This window comes from Vicugna pacos, chromosome 16 (assembly GCF_048564905.1).
Source record: "Vicugna pacos chromosome 16, VicPac4, whole genome shotgun sequence".
Taxonomy (NCBI): domain Eukaryota; kingdom Metazoa; phylum Chordata; class Mammalia; order Artiodactyla; family Camelidae; genus Vicugna; species Vicugna pacos.
Window position 1 is genome coordinate 62,754,329 of NC_133002.1, and position 21,114 is coordinate 62,775,442.

A 21,114-nucleotide genomic window follows, 5' to 3' on the forward strand; every position below is an offset into this window, starting at 1 on the left:
CCTGGAGGGCCAGCCTTGGGGGCAGGAGACACTGGGGCTCCTTTTCGCCATGGAGAAAGCAGTCAGCTCTCTCCCTCCCTTGCTCCTCCACCAGGCAAGAGAAATAGGGGGGCTCAGCCAGCAGAAGGTGGGAGCCCCCAACCTATGCAAGGGCCTGGGGGCAGCCAGAGTCTAGCCTGGGCCCCAGACACCCGCCAACCACCAAACCAGGAACCTGGGAGCCAAAGGGGCCACCTGCAAGAGCAGGTTTTTCCATTGGAATTCCAGATGGATGATGCTCCGAGCAGAAAGCCTGGAGGCCGCCAACGGCCAGCAGCCAGGAGCCCCAGACGCTGGCCTTTTCCAGGCCGGCTGAGGGCCCAGCCCTAGTTCTGCTTGGGCTGGGTGAGGCCCCAGAGGGGAACCTTGTCCCCTGAGCTGCCCAGGGCAGGCGTCTGGGCTAGACGGCTCTGTCCTGCCACCTTCCCCCTCCTGGAGCTGTGGATACTGAGGCCTGAGTGCTGAGCCAGGTCAGAGCCGGGAGGTCACTGGGGAGGTCGGTAGCCTGAGGACTCCAGCCCGGTGTTCCAGCCCCTCCCTGCCCTCCCTCGGTGTGCAGATTCCCTGGCCCCCAGGTGGCCCCCTCGGCAAGCTCACCATTGGGTCATCTTTTTTAAAGAATTCTCTTATTCCTGCTCCACAGCAGAGGAACCAGGCCACCAGGGACCCACGGGGTGTGTCGAGTGGGGAGCACCTGCCCTCAGCTTGTGGTTCCTGCTGTCCTTTGCCCTCGGTGGCCTCGGGTACCCCACAGTGTGATTGAAAGCCCAGAGCCTAGTCTCACCCCAAAAATATGTGTCAGCATGAAATATTGAGGCTGCCTGGGCATCAGAGCTGCTGCCTTGGGCCAAGATTCCTCCCTGGGGCTGGGCGAGTCAGGGCTGGACCTGGGCCTGGGCCTGATGGGGTGGGGGACCTCCATCTCCACCCATGGCCTCCCAACCCCCTCGGTCCCTCCCCTCATCCTGCTCCACCCCCCAGCCCATGGCAACTGGGCAGAGCTGGGGGGGACCATGTGAGCCCCACGACGTGCCAGGCTGGGCCACAGGAGCCGGGAGCCAGAAGACTTCTCCACCAGAGATGTGGCCAGGAGTTGGTCCCGGGGTGGGTGATTTAGGGGTAGCGGGAGGTGCTGAAGGAGCAACGTGAGCTGCGTGCCCACCTGACTGCGAGGTCGGGGCACCAACTGGGGCTTCATGGGCAGGTCCTGACCAGCTGAGGGGTCTGGGCCCCGCTCTGAGGGGTGTGTGCCTGAAGCCAGGCCAGAGGAAACACCCACCCACCTTGGACGTGAGGCCTCAGCCAGGGCTCTGAGGCGCAGGTGGGGCGTGGAGGGCAGGAGTCCACCAGGAACAGCGGCCACAGCCCCATCCGGCACTGACCACCCTGCTCTGCACGGCCCCCACCTCGCTGCCACGTCCCCCTCTCCCACAAGAACTGTTAGCCTCGCAGCCCCTACCGGTAAGGGCCAGGGGAGGGGAGGCTGCCTGGGGTGGGCAGGGAGGACTGGCTGGGGGCCAGGGACCCTGGGAGGGGCAGCAGGGGTAAGCACGTGGCCCCCTCTTCTGGGGAGGAGGTCTTCGTCCAGGACCCACCCTGGTGTGCAGAGACCCCAGACGGTGCCCGCCTGCCTCCTCCTTCGTCCTCCCTCCCTCTTCCTCCTCCTGGCTTACTGGGATTTTCCAGGAATGGGCTCCTTCCTGAGGCCCCCCCAGTGGTCTGTTCTTTACTGAGGGGCATGGGAGGAGACAGGTGAAGGACTGCAGGCGCCGGCAACCCAGGGCTGGCCGGCAGGGGTGGGGCTCAAGTTGGAGCACCTGGCCAGGTGTGCGACTGCAGCAAGGATCCGAGCCCCATCTGTGTGTCCACTGGGATGGGGGCTGGTACCCATAACCCCCACGCTGCAGTGGGAGAGGTGCCCTGCCCTTCCAGAGCCTGCGCTGGCCTTCTCGGGAATGGGGGATCACCTGCACCCCCAGTTCTGTTGAGATCTGCTTGGCCCCAAAGGTGCTGAGATGGAAGGAATGTTGCATCACATGCACGCAGGACTCACATTGCTGGGCTGTTGGGTCCTCGGCCTCCAGTGTCCGGGACAAGCAGATGTGTCCCCAACCTCCTCGTCCCTGTGAGACCGCTAGAAGGCATGGGAGGCGCTGGGACACTATGACTCCAGAGGGGAAATGAGCCGGTACCCGGCGAGGGCACCCGAGCAGGCACCACTACTCGGGGGCTGGGGGCCAGGACCGCTTCCTGATATCACGTGAGAAGAACGTGCAAGCCCACAAGACGCACTCAGGAGTCAGTGCTACTGGGGCGTGAGGGCGGGTGGGGGCAGGGCGGCTCGGTCGCCACTCCCGGTGTGAAGATCCTGCTGGAGGGGGAAGCACGGAGTGAAGCGGGCCTGGAATTAAGAGGTCAGGACTTGGGGTGCTGTTGGCCCGCCGGGAGGGCCCAAGTGGGAACCCCTCCTTCCAGCAGAGACCAACGCTCAGGCTCTTTGATTCAGACTAAACACTTTCTCTAGGAATTAAGTCCTCAGCAGAGGACATCCCAAGACGCCTACTTCTCCCGGGAGCAGACCGTGTCCGCCCCCGTGGGGACCCCCTGGCAGGACCAGGAGCCCACGTGGCCATGGGTGCGTGCTCGGGGGGCCGCCGGTCACGTGCACAGGCGCCTCCTGGGCAGCATGCTGCTTCCCACTTTAAAAGAAAGGCATTCTTGCTTTTACCCGAATCTTTATTTCTTTGTCCAAGTACCTCTGTGATTATTGTGAACAGGGTAAGTAGCAAAGAATGTCAATTAAAACCAACACCTTACTTACTTCCAAAGCACGTCACCCACCACCCGATCATCAGACCCCCCTCCTTAGACGGGGAGTACCCGAGGCCGCCTGCCTGTCCTCAGACCCTCAGACCAGGGGAGGGCGTCATTCAGGTAACTCGAAGGTTATGAAACAAGGGGAGGCTTCCCGGGGCTTTCCTCTGTCAGAATTTGAAGCGTCCCAACCCTAGACCAGAGCCACAAACCTCTGAGAAGTCCAGACAGGAGAAGCCAGAGGACAACCCGGGGGTGGGGCAGCTTTTCCTGCGCAGGACGGAGGAGCCACTCCAACCTAGAGACATCCCTGAGCCATCACCGACCTCAAAGGTCAGCCCTCCGGCTACCGGAGCCCGGCCTTCATCCTCCCCAAATGGACCCAAGTCCTTTAAAAACGGGAACCAGGACACAGGCTCCCGCGGCGAGGGGTGACCCGCCTTCCTGGAACCTGCTGCCGTGACCTGGGTGGAGCCCATCCCACACCACCGCCTGCCTTCACAGCCCTGAGGCCCGCACATCGTTGCCCAGGGTGTAGGAGGGACCTTGAGCAAACCGCAGCACAGAGCTGGGGGCCCCGGCTTCCAGACCCTCGTGCAGCCTCAGGGGCCTCAGGACGGCTCATCCCAGGACCCGTGACCGCCGCCCCTCTCTTCACAAGCCCCGAGCATCTCTGTGGCTGCAGACTGTGGTGGCCGAGGCTGCAGCCTCCTCCACCACTGGGGGCACACGTGCACACGTCCACACGTCCACACATCCACACGTCCGTGCTGGGTCGGGGGGGCCCGGAGGGCCCGGCACCCACAGCCACACCTGGAGCTCTGTTTGCATGCACGGTGGGTGAGGGGTGATCAGCCCTCCTCCCAGGAGGTGCCCAAACTCCAGACCAGTTGCTTTGTGGGGCTGCCCTGGGACTGGCCTGGCCGTGGCAGGAGCTGACTGATGGATGTGCCCCTCTCCCTGGGCCTTGCTGTCCAGGCCTCCCCCAGGCTGGTCTATTTAATATTCCTGGCTCCCCTGACCATCACTTTTATGTGAAAGGTGGGGATGGCACTGGGACGAGAAGAGGGTGCCAAGATCTGAACCTGAGCAGACAGACCCTCAGCTGGGCAGTGGGCGGATGGCCGCTCTGGGAACAAATTTGGACCCCGGCTGGTGATGCGGCAGAGCCAGGCTGGCAGGAATACGGTGCCAGGCAGCTCTCGGGGGCTGGCAGCACTGGCGGATGTGCCCGGACGTCCCCTCTGCTGGGAACCCAGCAGCACCAGCTCTCCCAGCCCTCCTGCTGCTGCTCTGAGAACCGCCTGACCCAGAACCTTCCCCAGGGTGTCAGGGTTGCTGGTTCTGCTTCCGTGAGCGGAGGCTGCTGGCCCTACCTGGCTCCATCCACACTCAGGTTGGTCCTCAGTGGCCAGGATGACCCTCCATCTGCTGACGGGCAGGGCATCCCCCCGGGGCACAGGGGCTCTTCCTGAGGACGGAGGGCGTGGCGGCTGCTGGCTCCCAGCCCCGAGTTCGGCGCAGCAGGCAACCACTGATCTTGGGAGGATGAGCTGCTCCCCTCCATTTACTCTCAGATGAAAAATGACCGAATGTTAGCAAATCAAAACTTGGGGTGATTTGTAAGGCACCTTGTTCGGTGGGAGCGGGCTGAGCGGGTGGGAGCGGGCGTGCCCACGGGAGCTGCTCCCCGGCGAGCGATGTGGGCAGGCCCGGCTACGTGAGCGCGGGGTCTGCGATGCTGTGGTCGGGGTTGCAGGTGAAGGCGATGGTGATGGCGTAGCGCGTGCCCCAGCGGACCTTCTCCACCCGGTGCAGGTTCTCGGACCCCGAGGTGAAGAAGGACACCCGACCTGGGGAGAGGAGAGCAGAGGCAGGACCATCAGGCCGCGGCGGCCCCGGCCCTCCGAGGACACAGCAGTCCTAAGGAGCCGACAGAACAAACCTGGCGGGAAGGAGGGGGTCGGAGACGAACCAGCAGGCCAACTCTCGTGCAGGACAAGGGGCGCAGCGCCCAGTCCAGCCTGCCGAGCTCTCTGCAGGGCGGCCAGGACGCGGGGGGACGCCTCTGCTCACGGCCTTTCAGGGCCCACCTCAGGGTCTTATTTCTAATCACACTAATCCCATGTGAAGCAAAACCGAACTCGGAAGGGTGATGATGCTTCAACGGTAACTCTGCCCACACGGCGGGAGCAAAGACAGACTCGTGACGTTCACACGGGGGACGGCCCACCCAGCTGCAGAAACGTGAAACTTCCAGGCTCAGAAAGGGTGCTTTCTGGCTTCTCCCCTTCAGTAAACAACAATTAGATTATCACCCGCTTCGTCAAAGCAGGATTTAGCTCGGCCACTTAGTAGCCAGAAATGCAAAGTAACCTCAGGTTTGGAACCCACGTGTCCTTTTCCTCTTCGGCAACAAGCATCCTTGGATGCCTCCCCGAAGCACGTGGCGTGTGACACCCAGGCTTCCCGCCAGCAGCTTCTCTGGCTCTTGGTCCATTCAATCCTTGGAGCTGCAGGCCGTCCTGAGCCCCCTGCCCACTGACCGGGCCCCGGGTCAGCCCCGCTTCCGGAGCTCACCCCCGAGGGAGGAGAGCCAAACCTGAGCTGTTTCATTCCCTTTCTATGCCTTCTGATGCCCAAGCCACCTTCTGTGGGGATCCAGGGCTACTGCAAGGACTGCCCACTGGCCTGCAGGACTGGCCCGTGGCCGATGGGAACGCTCTGAACCAGCATGAGTGGATGGCCTTGCTGGTGTGAGCTGTCTGCCGCCAGGTGGGAGGGGACACAGCAACGCACCCAAGGAGCCAGGGAGGTGACACCGCGGGGATGGGTGAGCCGCGGCAGCAGGTGAATGGCGTCGGCTCATTCGAGGCGCCCAGGCCAAAGCCAAGGGGCAAGGCTCTGCGAGTCTCAGCTGGGGATGGGCTGAGGCCTGGGCGGCCCGTCAGGAAGCCCCCAGGAGTCCCCCCTCCACACTCCCCACCCCAGGACCCGGGGAGGAGAGGGGACATTTATTGTTCCACACGTGCTCGCTGAGCAGCACTGAGTGTCCACTCTGGGACGGGGGCAGTTGGGGCTCTGGGACCACCAGGTAAGGGAGGCCAGTCCCTGTGCTGTTCCAACATTATTAGGTCAGAATCACCGCCCGGACTTAAGCTGCAAGTTGCTGCAGGGGATGGAGGGGAGGCCAGCTCTGGGAACTCGCTCTGTGGTGACAGCAGTGACCGTGGCCACACCCGCCTCCTCCTGTGACGAGCAGGCTCGGTGGACACCCTGTAACGCAGCACCAGGGAAAGGCCCTGCCCACGCGTCACCTGCTCTTGGCTCCACCGTCCTGTTGGCCCCCTCGTCCATGAACACGAACCGCCCGCCGCCAAAGTCGTCCAGGTAGTCGGAGAGGTACAGCAGTGAGGTGTAGTCAAAGGACCCATAGGTCACCTGCGGGCAGAGCGCGAGGGCGCGTCACCGTCTCTGCTCACAGGAGCGTCTGCGCCTCAGGAACGGCCAGGGCCAGGCCACACGCTGCCCTCCTGACGGCAGGAAGCCCTCTGCGGAGCCCCGGCCATGCGGTCCTGTCCACTCCCCGCACAGCCCACAGGCGGTGACCCCAGGAGGCCATGCCGCCACCAAGCAACAGGCCCGTCCCGCGTCGGCACAGGGAGCCCTTCCTCCAGACGTGGGCCCCAAGCTCTCTTGTAAATTGTGGGAACACGCCAACCGTGCAGTGCACCCCTCTACCCACCGCCGAGCGCACAGCTCAGGGAAGCGCATTCACACTTGCGCAGCCAGCCCCGCGCACCATCACAACAGCTCGTCGTCCCCCAGGCTGACACCCTATCCCGTGAGACACTCGCTCCCCACCCCTAGTGCCCACCCTCATCCTGTCCGACCCTGTGAACGGGACCCTCCGGAGACCCTGCTTCGGGGAGCCCGACACTGTCTGTCCTCTGCCGGGACGTCCTCCTGGAAGACGGCGGGGCAGTGCACAGCAGGGCCGGGAGATGAAACCTGAGTTCCGGGCTCGTCTGAGCTGGGCCGTCTGCACCTGAGTGTAACGTAAGCAGGGGGAGCCCCCGTTTGTTCCCTAAGAAGCCCTGGAAGTCGAGTGGGAAGGCGGCCGCAGGCAGGTGTCCCGTCTGCGGCTCAGGACTTCTTGTGGGTAAGGGATGTCCTGTGAGGAAGCTGTTCTCAACGGGAGGAGTTACAGTTTGTCTAAACACTGATTTCGATCTCTGAGGCGGGGTAAGCTGTCTACAACGTGCAAGGCAGGTGTTTCCAAGGGCGTCGTGCGAGAACTCGCACAAGTCGGCTCCTCGTTAATGAAGGGCACCCAGGAGATGGGCTCTCTTCTTCACGTGAAGACAGTGGCGTGCACCCGCACGGAGTTTCAATCGCGTAATAACATTTCCCAGCCTGATGAATCATCCAGTGAGCGAGTCCAGGGCAAGAGACAAAGTCCAGGACGCAGCCCTGAGTGTCTTCCCCCCGCGCCGCTGCACAGCCTGCCTCCCTCACCTAAGCTGTCGGGTCTAGAAATATAGAGCCTTCAGCGACTTTATTGACACCTGGAGGCACCCTGGGAACTGGACACAGCGGCCCGAGGCCAATCTCCGCAGCGTGTTTGATCAAGGCTCACAACGTCCAAGACCCCTTCTCCTCCTGCACCCAGCTAGACCCCCATCACCATGACAACAGACGTCCCCTGGGGGGTGGGCTGACCAGAGGGAGGGGCAGCAAGCCGCCACAGGTCCGAGGCCCCCCGCACCCTCACATGAACCCAGTGCCACCGCCCACGGGGCTGGACCCTACGCAGCCCTGGCTCCCTCCATGCTCCCACCAAGACCCCATCTCGGGGCCCCTTATCCGGCCCCAAATACCTAAGGGACATAAACCTGAGAAGGGCCCGAGGGAGTGCTTCTGCATCGCTGCAGCGGTGAACCCATGTCCATGAGCTGCAGAAAACAGGGGAGACCGGGGGTGTCCAGGAACCTGACCCTCTCCCACCCACTCAGCTCAGATACGGCAAAGGAGCCCCCCACCCCCCACGTGAACACAGTGACTAGGCAGGTGGCGGGTTGACGAGCACTGAGGGGGGGCGGGGAAGGCAGAGGCCGGCGGGGCTCTACCATGTGGCTGTCCTGAGCCAGAGGCCAGAGGAATTCGTGGGCAAGGGGCAGATGCCCCTTCTGGGAGCCCCTCGTGCGGGGCCGCCTCCTTGCTGTGTCCAAGCGTGAGCGGCCCTCGGCTCTGACAGCTGCCCTGGCCCGCAGACCCTGTCCCGCGGCCGCCCCACGAGTCACTGCTGACTCGTTCTCTCTGCCCGAAGACCTTCTTCCTTATCTTTGAGGCTTAGCCACCGAACCAGGCTCCGTCCAGTGCCGTCGCTTCCTGGTACATGCAGGGCTGCCCTTCCTCTGCCGGGGGCTCCCTCCCTGTCTGCGGTGCATACCCACCTTTCCTCCACACACATCGTCTCTGCCCCCAACCCCATAAAACCTCGGTTTTCCCTCTGCAATGTCCACATGACCTTACACCCACTGAAGTTCTCAGCCCTGGTCTCTTAATGAAACAGCGCATCTGGGCAACGGTTGTCGATGGAACTGGAGCTGTGTGGGGAGAGCAGCCGCAAGGCTGGGTTGTGAGCAGTGGATCAGCCCAAACCCCCGATCGACCTTAAGCCCAGAGCAGGGGGACAAGCAGACACGGGAGGCCCCGGGGTGATGCCCACACTTCCAGCCTGAGCCTCGTCAAGCCCCAGGTGGCTGCCTCAGTTGAAGTTAACTTCTGCAAACACCGGCTTCCTCGGCCTCATGGCCACGTGCGAGTGCTCCCCTCCTCCAGCGCACTCAGACATCGAGATGAAATAAACACAGAAGCATCTGACGAATCTCAGGCAGAAGCCCAGTCTGCCAGCTTCTGCCCAAACCCTCCTGGTTATTTTTCACTTCGCTTCCTTTGTTCCAGCCTCAAGAGACACGGGGACTGTCTGGGTCGCCTGCTGGGGTGACCGCCAACAGCCCTCCGCCTTTCCCGGCAGCCAGCTCTCTGTGGGCGGAGCAGAGCTGGGCTTCAGCCCTGCTGGTCAGGGGCAGCGGATTAGGGCTCACTGTGTCCGGAGAACAGCGGGAGACGGGGAAGGGGAATCTGCAGAATCCTGAGCAGTTGAGAGACTGACACCCAAAAAAGGTGAGAAGTGGGGTGGGGGCCTCCTGGGGGATGCAGACCGGAGGAGAGACCACCCGACAGAAAGGCCGGTCCGGTGACGCCCAAGCAGCTCAGGCTTGGGGCCAGGGCGGGGGTGGGGGCAGGGCCGGCGGCTCTGTCTGGGAGCCATCAGCAGGGGGCGGCCCCAGGCCCGGCTGTTGCTAACGTTGCTCCTCTGCCTTCTCCGACCTCCGTCACGCGGGAAACGAATGCTGCTTCCTCGACTGCATCACAACCAGAGCCCTGACGGTGCAAACACCGCGGAAGATGCCTGGAAACCCGGAGGGTGCTGGGCTGGGGCGGCAGGCGCGCCCGGCCATGCGGGGGGGCCTCACCTTGTCCACGTGCGCGTGCCAGTACTCGTCGTGGGCCGTCCGGGCCGCCGTGCTGTTGATGCGGGAGAAGAAGGTGGGCTTTGTCAGGTACAGCGAGGACGCGCTGATGCCAAACGCCCGGGCGATCGCCAGCTGGACCTTCTGCCGCACGTCCCTGCCGAGAGGAAACACCCGTCACCCAGAGCTGCGCGGGGCTCCTCCACGGAGCCACACTGTGCTACGCCACAACGAGACCCAGGCTGGAGAAGCTGGAAAGGTGAACAGATGCACACACAGGTCTCGCACATGTGTGCCAGCGTCTCATGTGCACGCCCAGGAACCCGGGGCCAGTTCTCTGTAGAATGACCCCAGTACCAGGCCAGCTGGGCAGTGGCTGTGGGGACAGCAGGAGCATCAGGGGGTGGGGGGTTGGCCCTCTGCACACGGCCCATCCACTTCCAAGCCGTGTTGAGGCCTGGGTGGCCCAGCCCTGGGCAGAGGACTGCACAGCGCATGGTCAGGGCTGGGGCAGCAGCCTGACCCAGCAGAGGGGTGCTGGCCCATGGAGACCTGGCCCCTCCCTGGCCTGTCCAGAGCCTGGGCTCTCAGCCCGACTGTGGGCACAGATTACTGCATCAGCATCCGACCCTGCCTGGACTGCAGCCGACCCCCGGGGCCAGGCTCCTGGGAGCTGCAGGGAGCTGACTGCCCAGGAGGCCGGACGCAGGGAGCAGTGCTGGAAAGGGTAGCCGGGTCTCTCAGGTCCACCTACATACCTCCCTACACACGGACACACTGGACACACATGCACACAAACCTCCCTGCACGCACTGTGCAAACCCACATACATCCACACACGTGCATGACACGTGCCTGCCTGCATGCGCACACCTGCACGACGGTGCCGCGCTGCCACACACTCGTGCACAGATGTGTGCACTCACAGCACACCTGCAGGTACACCTACCCCGTGCACACGGACATGTAATAAACCCGGTCCTCAGCCGTGTGCCAAGTGACAGGGCCTGAGCACAACAGCCCACAAGCCCTCCCCGTGCTTCCACACCGCCAGCTGGTCTTCTGCACACACGGCACTAGGTGGGGGTCCCACCCAGGCCAGGGCGCCAACCCCGGTGACCGGCCTCTTCCACTGATCCCGCAGACTCATCTCGGTGAGCAGAACGTTTATCTGCGTCAACAATGGCGTTCACGGAAACTCTGCTGAACCAACAGCGACATTCTAGTGTTCCTGCCCTTCAGGAGGGAGCGAGACGTGTGAACTCAACGTCTCTCATCAACCAAGTCGTAGAATTACTCCCCGAATGTCAGCTGTTTCCCCCGCTTCGTTTATCTTCGAGCCTTGACGCCATGCAGGCTGCATTATCCACGTCTGAGTTCAGCAAACTGGAAGAACTTAACGCTCATGACACCGTCCCGCTTTCCTCAAACAACGAGCGCCTTCTGGGGTGGCGCCCGGACAACCGAACAGGTCTCCTCTCAGAGCTGACCCCTTGTTTTGCTTCGAGCAGAGGCCATCTTTCCTGGTTTCTCTGTTGTTTTCTGCTTTTCTATCCTGGTTTCCTCCCTTTCTTCCTCCAGGCCCCTCATGCTCACCGCTGGTCACGTTGACTCCAACTTACTGTTTCTGTGGGAAGTCACAGGGAGGGCCCGTCCCCCGGTCCCTGTGACCTCGGCTGCCCACCGAGGACTGTCCTCTAGTTTTCAGACTCCGGCTCCCTTTGTCACAGGGCACAGTGTCCCCAATGTTCAGGTGACAGATGGTAGTGGAGAAAGCCTGGCCATGATGTGTGGTTTTACTTTCTGCACCATCCAGAAGAAGCCGGAAACAGTGGCTGAGAGTCGAATGACGCTATCCTGCCGTGGTGGCGAGAACTCTGCTCCCGAGGCCGCACTGTCTCTACGACAACCCAAAGGGCTTCCGGGACGTTTGCCCTAAACGCTCACCACGAAGCTAGACCTCAGACCAGTTCCTTCCAGCTGCACGAGATCAACCAAGGGGTGCCGTTTGCACTCTGTTTGGTTTATCAGAGCCCTTCATGGGAGATGGGGCAGCTCCTCTGAGACGTCACTGCTGTCAGAGCTCCCCCAAACTCTGCTCTCTTTTTCTGACAATCTAGACCATACGTGTGATCACACGGATGTCCTATGTTGGTAATATTTCTGTCGTGTCTCAAATGCTCAACCATTTTTAAGAACAGAACATAGGGCATTAAAAAAGATCCTGGTGGTCCCTCTGAACACCACCATTTACGTTATAAATGCTTCGATGGTACGTTTTTGGAAGTTTGAATCATTTTATTTAATTATTTCACTGTAATTGTTTTAATTAGTTAATTATTAGCTACTAACTATCCAGTTATTTTAATAATTGTGTTTTCTTGTTGGAACTGATTGGTGAGGTTCCTCCTGCTTCCTCTTTGATGATGACAAACCGTCCTGGGCTTCTGTGGACAAGACAGACATCACAGTGAAGTTGCGCTGGCCTGCCCACCTCCTTCTCCCACGAGCACCGGCTGCGCCCAGCGTTCTGGCCTCTGGTCACACGGTCGACTTGGTTTCCACCCCAGGAACACCAGCTGTTCCATCTGCCCCGACTCCCATGTTGCAGATGTCCGGGGCTGTGGGGCCCTCGTGACGGTCGGACTGCAGCTGGGATGGGAGTCCCTCCTCTCTGCAGGCCCGGATGTGCACGACTGTGCGACTCAGATGGGACACGGGGCTACTGCTTTCCCTTCATTCTGGGTGTTCATTTCTGTTTCACAGAGTCTTGAATTTATAAATATCAAGACACTGCAGCGCACTTTCTACTAAACAAGAGTGAACCCATCAAACCATGGGAACCAGCAGCACAGCGGGTCACGGTGGTCATCACAGACGGGCCCAGCACTTCCCCAGGTGTGCGGCCAGCCAGGGTGACACCAGCCTCGTCCGTGGTCTCGACGGCAGAGTCTGGACCCTCTGCTCACGGCGCACAGGACCAGCCGCTGGAAGAGCGAGTCCCGCTGGAGCCTGGCCTCGGCTGACGGTACCGCTTACTGCTCATCCCGTCCATGGTCAAGAGTGGAACCTTGTCCACAGCAGTAGCCTGGGCTTCACGTTGCAGCTGTTTCTGTGGTAATATGGCTCCAGCCAGTCACGGCCCTGGTGACTGGGGGCGGAGGGTCAGGGCCGTGGTGATAAAAGGGCAGCAGGGCTCCGCGGCGCCTTACAGACCGACACAGGTGAGTCACTGCACGGGACCAGACGCGCCCCTGGGTGAGCAAGGTCAAACGCAAGCCTGAGCAGGACAGTGGGTGCCTGGTGTCTGTTTCTGGGGCCTGCACTCCGGTTCTCGGTGTCAGGGGAGCCCCTGTGCCACCTCTCAGGACTGTGTGCGACCTTGATGATCTCAGAACAAGGAGTTCAGTTAAGATGGCAAGCTCCCCGCTGCCTGGGCTGAGCCCGTGACACGAGGGCTGAGCCCGTGACACGAGGCCCTGGGGGCGCGCGGTGTGGCCCTGGCAGGGCCCGCGGCTGCTCACAACGCCCTTGCGAGGCCTCTGGGCCCACCCGGGCGGGCTGCGGCTCTGTACCACCTCCTGACTGACGGGAAGCGCTTCGGCTTAACATCCACTGCCCTCCCAGGAAACTCCGGCCGGATGTCGGCCCAACCCGGCCTGAGGAGAGAGCCAGGACCCGCCACCCTGGCCCGCACCACTCCCGGCCCCGCCAGCTGCCTTCCCCACCCGAACCCGTTGGCCGTCCCCTCCTCACCGGTACAACTGGAAGTCCTCTCCTGAGAAGACAGTTTGTATTCTATCCCCAAAATACCTGTGGGAAAAAAAAAGGAGCATTAACAAATGAACCATTCTGTTAATGTTTCCTTATTTCCCTTAAGTCCCTCCTCCGCTGACCAGCGTCCCACAGCCCAGCTGGTCCTCATCATCTTGGAGCCGCTCTTCCCACAATACCTGCGGGAGCGGGAGGGGGCGCTCGGCACCTGGCAGGTGGGGTAAGATTTATCAAGGCTGGGGGCCCCTGGCTTCCCCTGGCCCTCGGGGAGGGTCAGAGCCCCAGCTCTCAGGGGCCCAGCCAGCCGTCACCACTCCCACCTCTCCCTCCGCCCCGGCCCCTCGGCTCATCCTGAGAAGCCCCTGCTGATGCACTAGACTTCCCTGACGAATGGAAAGCAAGGATGCCGCCCCTCGGAAGGGCTGCACAGCCTGGTCCTCGCCCAGCCACAGCTGGATGGCAAACATCACGGTCTGCCCGAGACTGGAGCTGCTCCAACCCAGATGCATAAGCCTCACACGGGGGTCGCCGGCTAAGAAACGGGCAGAGACCTCCCCCCCAGGTTTTACCTGTACAGGTTCACAAAGTGCTTCCCGACAGACAGGGCCCCAGAGTGCAGGTCCAGGATGGACGCCTGGAAAAGACGTTGGCAAGCGGTGTGAGGGTCAAGACAGAGCTTTGAAGGCCACCGTTAAACTCGGGTTTCTGAGACCCGTCCTCGCACACCCAGGTCAGGGAGACGGCGCACACCGGCGGGGTTTCAAGACGCCTGGACAGAGGCGTGTGAGGGGGATCTTTCTCTGCGGCCCTAAGAATGAAGACTCGAAAGTTCTGAGAACAGCCCACAGATGCAGTTCCTCCAGACAGATCCCAGGACTCCTGCGGCTGAGTCACAAGCCCCTCCCCTGCTCTGCTGAGGGACAGCCAGCACCCGGTCAGCTCCTGTTTACCTACAGTTCGACAGGTTTCGATGTTGACGTGCACCCTCAAAACCACCCCACTCTCGGGAGAGTAAACACACCACCCCCCAAACTTCCTTGCACCCTCTGTACCCCCGGCCCTCCCCAGGCAACCACTGACATGCTTTCTGCCACAGCAGACTGGACAGTTTCTAGAGCTTGTGCCCTGGAGTCTCACAGGTGCACTGGCTCTCAGCCGGGGCCCCTGCCCTCAGCGCCGCCACCCTGCGGCCCACTCACGTGGGTGCAGGCACCCGCTGTCCACTCTGTCCTCAGGGAGCACTCCGTGTCTGGCTGCCTCACCTGGGGGCCCGTTCCCCGTTGAGGGCTGCTCCCCACAAAGCGGCTGTGGCACTGGTGGACGCTTTATCATGGGGGGCTCTTAGTCTCCCGGGGAGGCACCCGGCCCATAACTTAAAAGGAACCACCAGGGCATCTCCCGCCCCTGCCCGCCCTGCCTCCGCGCGGCCTTCCCTGCACCCCGGCCAAGGTGGGCACCAGCACGGACGACCTCCACCCTGGCTGAGTGTCTCTTCTCACTGAGGCAGCGACCAGCCCAGGGCTTGGTTTGAACATGACTTGGGCTTAAAAAATGTTAACTGCACTTAAAGGCATCAAACTTGGCTGATTCATCGCAAGACAACTTCTCAAGTGAATGCTGAGCAGAGTAAAGGATGAGTCCGTGCACAAACAGGTCTTTGACAAGTACTCCCCCCGAACCGAAGCAAAGCAGAAGCTGAACGGTCAGAACTCGAGAGGAAAGCGTTTGCCGAATAGAAGAGTCACAGAGGTCATCACCAAGCTACACGGGGGAAAGGGCGGGCTCCCCCAGCCCCACATGCTGGGCGAGGGGACCCCCGCACGGGAACTCAGCCCAGCGGAAGGTGCACTGGCCTGAAAGCAGCAGCAACCCCGCCTCTAGCGCTGGAGGCCGGAAGGGTGGGATTGAGGTGTCAGCAGGGCCCCGCTCCTTCCGAGGGCGTCAGGGAAGGATCCTCCTTGAGTCTTTGGGCTCCTGGTGGCCCTAGGCGTCCCCGGGTTTGTGCCATCACTCCGTCTCTGCCTCTGTCTTCCTACGGCCTCCTCTTCAATCCCACTCCTCCCCTCCCTTCCTCTCACAAGGACTCTTATCACTGGACTGCGGGCCCACCTCGTAGTCCAGGATGATCTGTCTTGAGACCCTACCTGAACGACAGCAGCAAAGACCCTTCTCCCCAGTGAGCTTCCTTCACAGCTTCTGGGTGGACGCACCTTTCAGGAGCCACCGCTGGACCCCCGCAGACTCACACGGTGGACGACAGTCCCCACGCGCGTCTGCGGGGCCTCCTCCACCCGGCACCTCCGCACCGTTTCCCCGCAGCTCCTCAGCGCGCCCCGACTGTCCCTGCCCAGGGCTTCCCTCCTCACTGGCTCTGCTGGTCCTCTGTTCTGTCTGCTCCCTGCCTGTGACCTCCACTGGCCCCAGGCTGGGGTGCCTGACGTGTGGGTGTGACTGGAGGCAGGCCGGCTGTGACACACCGTGAAGGGAGGGGCACTTTGCCACCAGGAGTGGGCCCTGCGAAGCCCCTCGGGACAGGGGGAGAGCAAAGCCAAGGGGTGACAAGCGGTACACGACTCACCCCTCCGTCGGATCCTCCGAGGGAGAGCCCCTTCTCGGCTACGCTGCGGGGAGGAGAAGCTTAAGTCAGGATTCTGTGAAGGCCTGCACGCCTCAGCACACGTCAGTCAGCACGGTGACCGTGTCGTGCTTCCAACAAAAGCACACGCTTAGACAAAGGACCCGACTCTCAGGCTAGGTGAGTAAGCGGTAACATTTGTCACCGTCTCGCTGCCAGCACGTGGCACAGTCTGGGAACGAGAGGGCTTAGCTTCCGTCCTCCGCACAGAGACCTGCGCTGAGTCGAACGGCTGAGCTGCCCCAGCGGGTCCCTCTCCCGCCATCACAGGCTGGGGCAGCCTTTAATCGCCAGCGGGGTGCGGGGCAGAGGCCCCGTGCTGGCCACGTGGGACCTCACAGGACCACGCGCCCCACTGAAGATGCGGGGCTTCCAGTGCCTTTGGCTGAGGCTTCACGGCCGCCCGGGGAGCCAGGGGATGGACCCTCCCTCACACCAGGGACCCCCACCCAACGAGCCCGGCAATGGCATCTGCAAACAGGAGCGTCTGCCCTCTGGGACCCCGAGCTCAGCATGTGGGCCAGACACCGCTCCATCTGGCCCCTGCTTGTGTCTGAGTCCTTGATGGAAAACCAAAGCTCTGAGATCTCGTCTTTGAAAGATGGGGCCCCCATGCCTGATGGGCACATAGCCCCCCCAACCCCAGCGGGCCAGAACCGCTTCCCCTGGAGCGGGCCCAGGCTCCGGAAGGTTCCGTCAGCAGCTGCGTCAGGGAGGGCAACAGCCTTTCCTCCTGGAAACCAGAAAAGCCCAGCTCTGCCTTGGAAGTGCACAAGGGAATTCTTAGGGAATTCTAAATGCATTTCTTTACATTTACACCCCCGTTTCAGTGGTCATTCCCTGCTTCCCACCCCCAGCCCCACTCTCCTGCTCCTTCAGGACCGAGATGTGTGTACCTGCGAATCCTCCGGGCTTCGTCCCTGGTGATGACAGCATCGGAGATGCCCCGGCCACACTTCCTCGGGGAGCAGCCTGGAGGGTCGAGCCAGGATGAGACGCTGCCCCCCCAAACCCTGACATGAGCTGCTGCATTTGTGAGGGACTCACCTGCGGGCGGCCTCTGCCCCCAGGGACAAGGGAATTCTGTGGGATGGGGCCTTGCCTTCCACGAGATTAGGGATGGGATTTGCAGCGGTGACTGCTCAGTATAGGCACACCCCTGGCAGCACACGCCCCATCCCACTGGGCCTGCGTGTTGCTGGAGGCCCCACACCAGGCAGGTCATTCCGGGAGCACCAGGCACTGTGCCCACCCTTGGGAAGACAGCCCAGAGATGACATCTACCACATTCTAGAACCATCACTGACTGCAGAGCCAGACTCATCGGAAAGTCCCTCCAGGATGACCACAGCTGTGCCTGTAACTCTAGTCACTGTCCTTCCACGGGGCTCGGCAGTGCTGCCCCAAGGAGCCTACCCGGCCTCCCTCGGCCTCTGCACCTAGGACTGCGGGGAGAGGATGGGGGCTTGGATGGGACGGGGCCAGGGTCAGGGTGGAGTCACGGTGGAGACCCGACCTCAAGGCTCCCAGTAACTGTGGACAGGGAGGCAGGGGTCCATGAGGACAGACCGCACACACTGGACTAGGAGACACGCCGAACTCCACAGCAACCATTCAGATACCCCCACTTTTCCAGGGACACACGGAACACTAACAAAAACGTATTAACCCAAAAGGGAAGTCTGAACCAGCGTCACAGGGTCTGTGTCATGCAGGCTACCTTCTCCAGCTACAGAGCAATTAGAGAGGACCAAAACCCCCTGCCTCTTGAAATTGTAAAATCCAGCAGTGACACAAGAATGAGTATCAAGAGCACAATTTGGGTGAGAAAGTGAGTTGTGAGCAATTGACAGCGTTGCTGCACAGACAGGCGTGCACAGACTCCAAACACGCAGACACGCCGCCCAGCACACAGGCCCCTGTCAGCCGAGGGGGGAGTCCAGAGGCTTTAACGTCCAAAACAGCTGTTTTGTTTTGTTAAGCATATACCCCCAAGTTTACCACTTAAACTGTCTTTAGCATACAGTTTAGGGGCATTAACTACATTCACACTGTTGTGTAGCCACCACCACCACCGTCTCCAGAACTTCCTCATCTTCCCAACGGCAACCCCCTCCCCATCTACACTAACTCTCCCACACCTTCCAACTGTTTTTAATGTTAATAAATTATTAAATGGGTAGGAAGAAAAACTTGTCTTCAGCTCTAACCACTGAGAAGTACTTTCTCAAAAGTTGGGACTTCGGAGGGAAAAAGCTGACTAAGACAGAGAGAGAATCCCCACGACTGAAGCCGCTCCTTTCCTGGCCCCTGCGGGGAAAGGCAGCCTCCATCCGCGTCCCTGCCAAGGGGCTCACGCGCCTGCGGTCACCCAAACCCCGACTCTGCGTGTCACAACAGCACCCCCTGGTGGAGGGACTCAGCAATCTTTTCTTGGTTCAAGGTTCAAGTTCAAAGCCTTGCACTGAATTCTTTCTTTAAAATCCCATTGCTCTGGCTAGGCTTTCAAAAGTGCTGCCCGCCTCAGAGCAGGCAGGTGCCAGGATGGGACACACAACAGGAGGAGGGCCTCTGGGACTGACGTCCCCTGTTGCGACATTTTCTGCTGCGACAACATTCTGAGACACTCCACAGAAAACGCCTTTTCTGGGTTCAACTTTAGCATTGTTACCTTTCCAGTTCTGTTACATCCTTCCAGGCAAACCATCTCCTCCATCAGATAGCGCCCCCTGTGTGGGGCACCTCCGTGAAACACGCCATAGCCTGGGCAGAGAGGCCTGGGCAGTGACCGGTGGGCCTGCCCCTGCACTGGCAGGGCCTGAAACACCTGCAGTTCCTGGACCTGGTGTGAACTAACCAACATGGAGGCCGGGGAGGGCACTCGCCACCCACTCCCACTACTTTCAACCTGATTCCCACCAATTCATTGTAGTAAAAAAAGATGCATTTTGAATTCAACAAATTCCATGTCAAGAAGCTGCTTTTTCCTGGATCATCTCGGCATCACATACCTTCAAACCTTCGGTGACTGTCATAGTCCTCGGAGCAGGGCACCTCGATGAACCTGCCTGGCAGGACCTCACTTCGGAGAGCTAGGACCTCAGTGATGCCATCCTCGCCCCCTAGGCTGCCCCAGAGCAGGAGAGCAGCGAGCGAGGTGCAGGCTCCCAGGACAGCAGCTCTCAGCCACTTCCTTCGCACGTCCCGGGGCCCCCGGACACTCTTGGTGCTGAGAATAGAAAACCGTGGTCACCCAAATGCACCTGCGTGTGCTGAAAAGGCAGCCCACCTCAACCAGAGACCATGACTATGACCAGAGACCACGCCCACACTTAGTTTCGGCCTTAAACTGTTCCCACACAGACCCTTGTCAGAGCCGCTCTCAACCAAGCCAGAGGCACTCGCCAGGATGGATGGAAGTGGAGGGGAAGGTGGGGGGGATTTGGAGGGGAAGGTGCCCCCCACCCCACATGGCTGGGCAGGGCTCACTGTGCCCCCAGGGCAACAATATGAACCTGTCTGGGAGTTGGGGTTCCTGGCAGAGTGGCACTGATCATGTTGCCTGCATTAGAAAATGACTGCCACAACCCCACACATGTGCCCCTGGTGCACGTGCGCACATACACAGACACACAATGTGAACTAAGTTAAGTCTGAGTCAAACCCATTTTACTAAAACCACCAGCCAGCCAGGAAGAAAATACAAGTCCAACAAATGATTTGCAAGTAAGACACTTTCTGTGCCAGCCAGGCTAACTGTGGGATTCACACTGCCTGTGCAGCTGTTGCAGGCATGTCTGTATATGTGTGCACACGTATGCCTGTGCATACACGTCTCTCTGTGTTTGGGTGACGTATACGCATGCATACGTGTGTCTATGTATGTGCACGTGTGCTCTGCTATCTAAGAAAATCATGCAGGGCTTGAAGGACTGGGAGCAACGAGAAGAGAGATCCAGTCACCCTTCCATGGAGGTGCACCTTGTTTCTTCAAGTATATGATTAATTCCTAAAAAGCAGGAGCCTGCTTTTTTTTTGTATGTCCCGCCACACTTTGAATTGCTGTATAAATAACACCCAGATTATGATTAAATAAGTCCCAAGGTGGCACAGCTCAGTCAGACCATGCTGGGTGCGCACACGATCATTTAAAACAGGGAGTACAGATGCCCAGCTCACAAAGACCCCCACCCCTAGAACTGCTGTCCAGCATCCAACCCACCTAGCCTTCTCTGATTAGACCAGGGTGGACACCTAACTCCAGCGGGCCCATCATTTCTCTTCCCCAAGAATTCCTAACAGAGGGAGGCTGCCAGCTCCTCTCGGCCACAGGTGGCTGGAACCCTAAACTACAGGGGCAAAGCCGCGGGGGACACGTTCTCCTGAGACACCCCGGCCGCTGGGACAGAAAGGGATGGAAAGGGAGGTGCAGAGACGAGAGGGGAAAACAGCCTCCTGGGCCATATTCGAACGCCCCTTCCCCTCGGGGGTCTCCTCAAAATAAGCACCCCTGTCCATGGTAATCTGGCTCAAGCAGCACCCCGAGAATCTTGCCAGAACGGAAGGGGATTTGGACGGGACAAGCACGACGACACAGTGATTCGTCCCGGAGTGATTAAAATACACTCTGGCCTGAAAGCTTCGGGCAGACTCCCCTCGAAGGCTACGTGTGAGCTCACGTACTCATTCATTGGGTCACTCAACGAGGAACTCCCATGTGCACACCCTAAGGAAAGCACGCACAGACCAGACGACGGGGCCTCGGAGCCCCGTCCCGGTGCGGGAGGCCCGGCGCGGAGCCCTCGGTACCCACGGGGGAGGGGCGTCGGGGAAGGTTTCCCACCCCGCTGCCCTCCCCCTCCAATCGCGCGCCCCGGGCGTGATTCTGCAGGCCACGCCCTTCGGGTAGACCACGCCCTCTAGGCGTGCGGTTCGCCCAGCACATGCCACGCCCCTCGCGATCGGGCCGCACCCACACTACAGCCCCGCCCCCAGAAGAGGCCCCGCCCCAGCCCCAGCCCCTCTCGGCCAGGCCCCACCCACCCTGTCCGCCTGCTCCCCTCGCCGCCCAGTACCTGCTCGGTCGCCGGCGCTCGGCCGCCCCGCTGCCCTCGGGCGCCTTGGGCGCGCCCCTCCGCTGAGGTGCCATCGGCTAGGCCGCCGGGGAGCCGGGCCGAACGCGGGAGCCGCCGCGAGCCGGGACGAGCGCCGCGAGAGGGAGCGTGAGGCCGGCGCGGCCAGGGACACGAGCGACGCGCTCGGCCGTCGACCTCCGGGCTGGTGGCAGGCCCGAGCAATCGGAGGCCGAGTGCC

General features: G+C 61.1%; 1 protein-coding gene across 1 annotated transcript; it reads right to left on the reverse strand.

Annotated features, from left to right (window-relative positions):
- Positions 1-4,391: 4,391 nt before the first annotated feature.
- OGFOD3 (2-oxoglutarate and iron dependent oxygenase domain containing 3) lies at positions 4,392-21,014 on the reverse strand. The gene is made up of 9 exons (XM_072939938.1): positions 20,877-21,014; positions 18,813-19,030; positions 16,698-16,773; positions 15,745-15,787; positions 13,736-13,800; positions 13,149-13,205; positions 9,396-9,549; positions 6,171-6,294; positions 4,392-4,706 (listed from the first exon to the last, which is right to left on the reverse strand). Exons 1-9 carry the CDS (start codon positions 20,948-20,950, stop codon positions 4,570-4,572), a joined length of 948 nt encoding a protein of 315 aa, XP_072796039.1. The 5' UTR covers positions 20,951-21,014; the 3' UTR covers positions 4,392-4,569.
- Between the last annotated feature and the right edge of the window lie 100 nt (positions 21,015-21,114).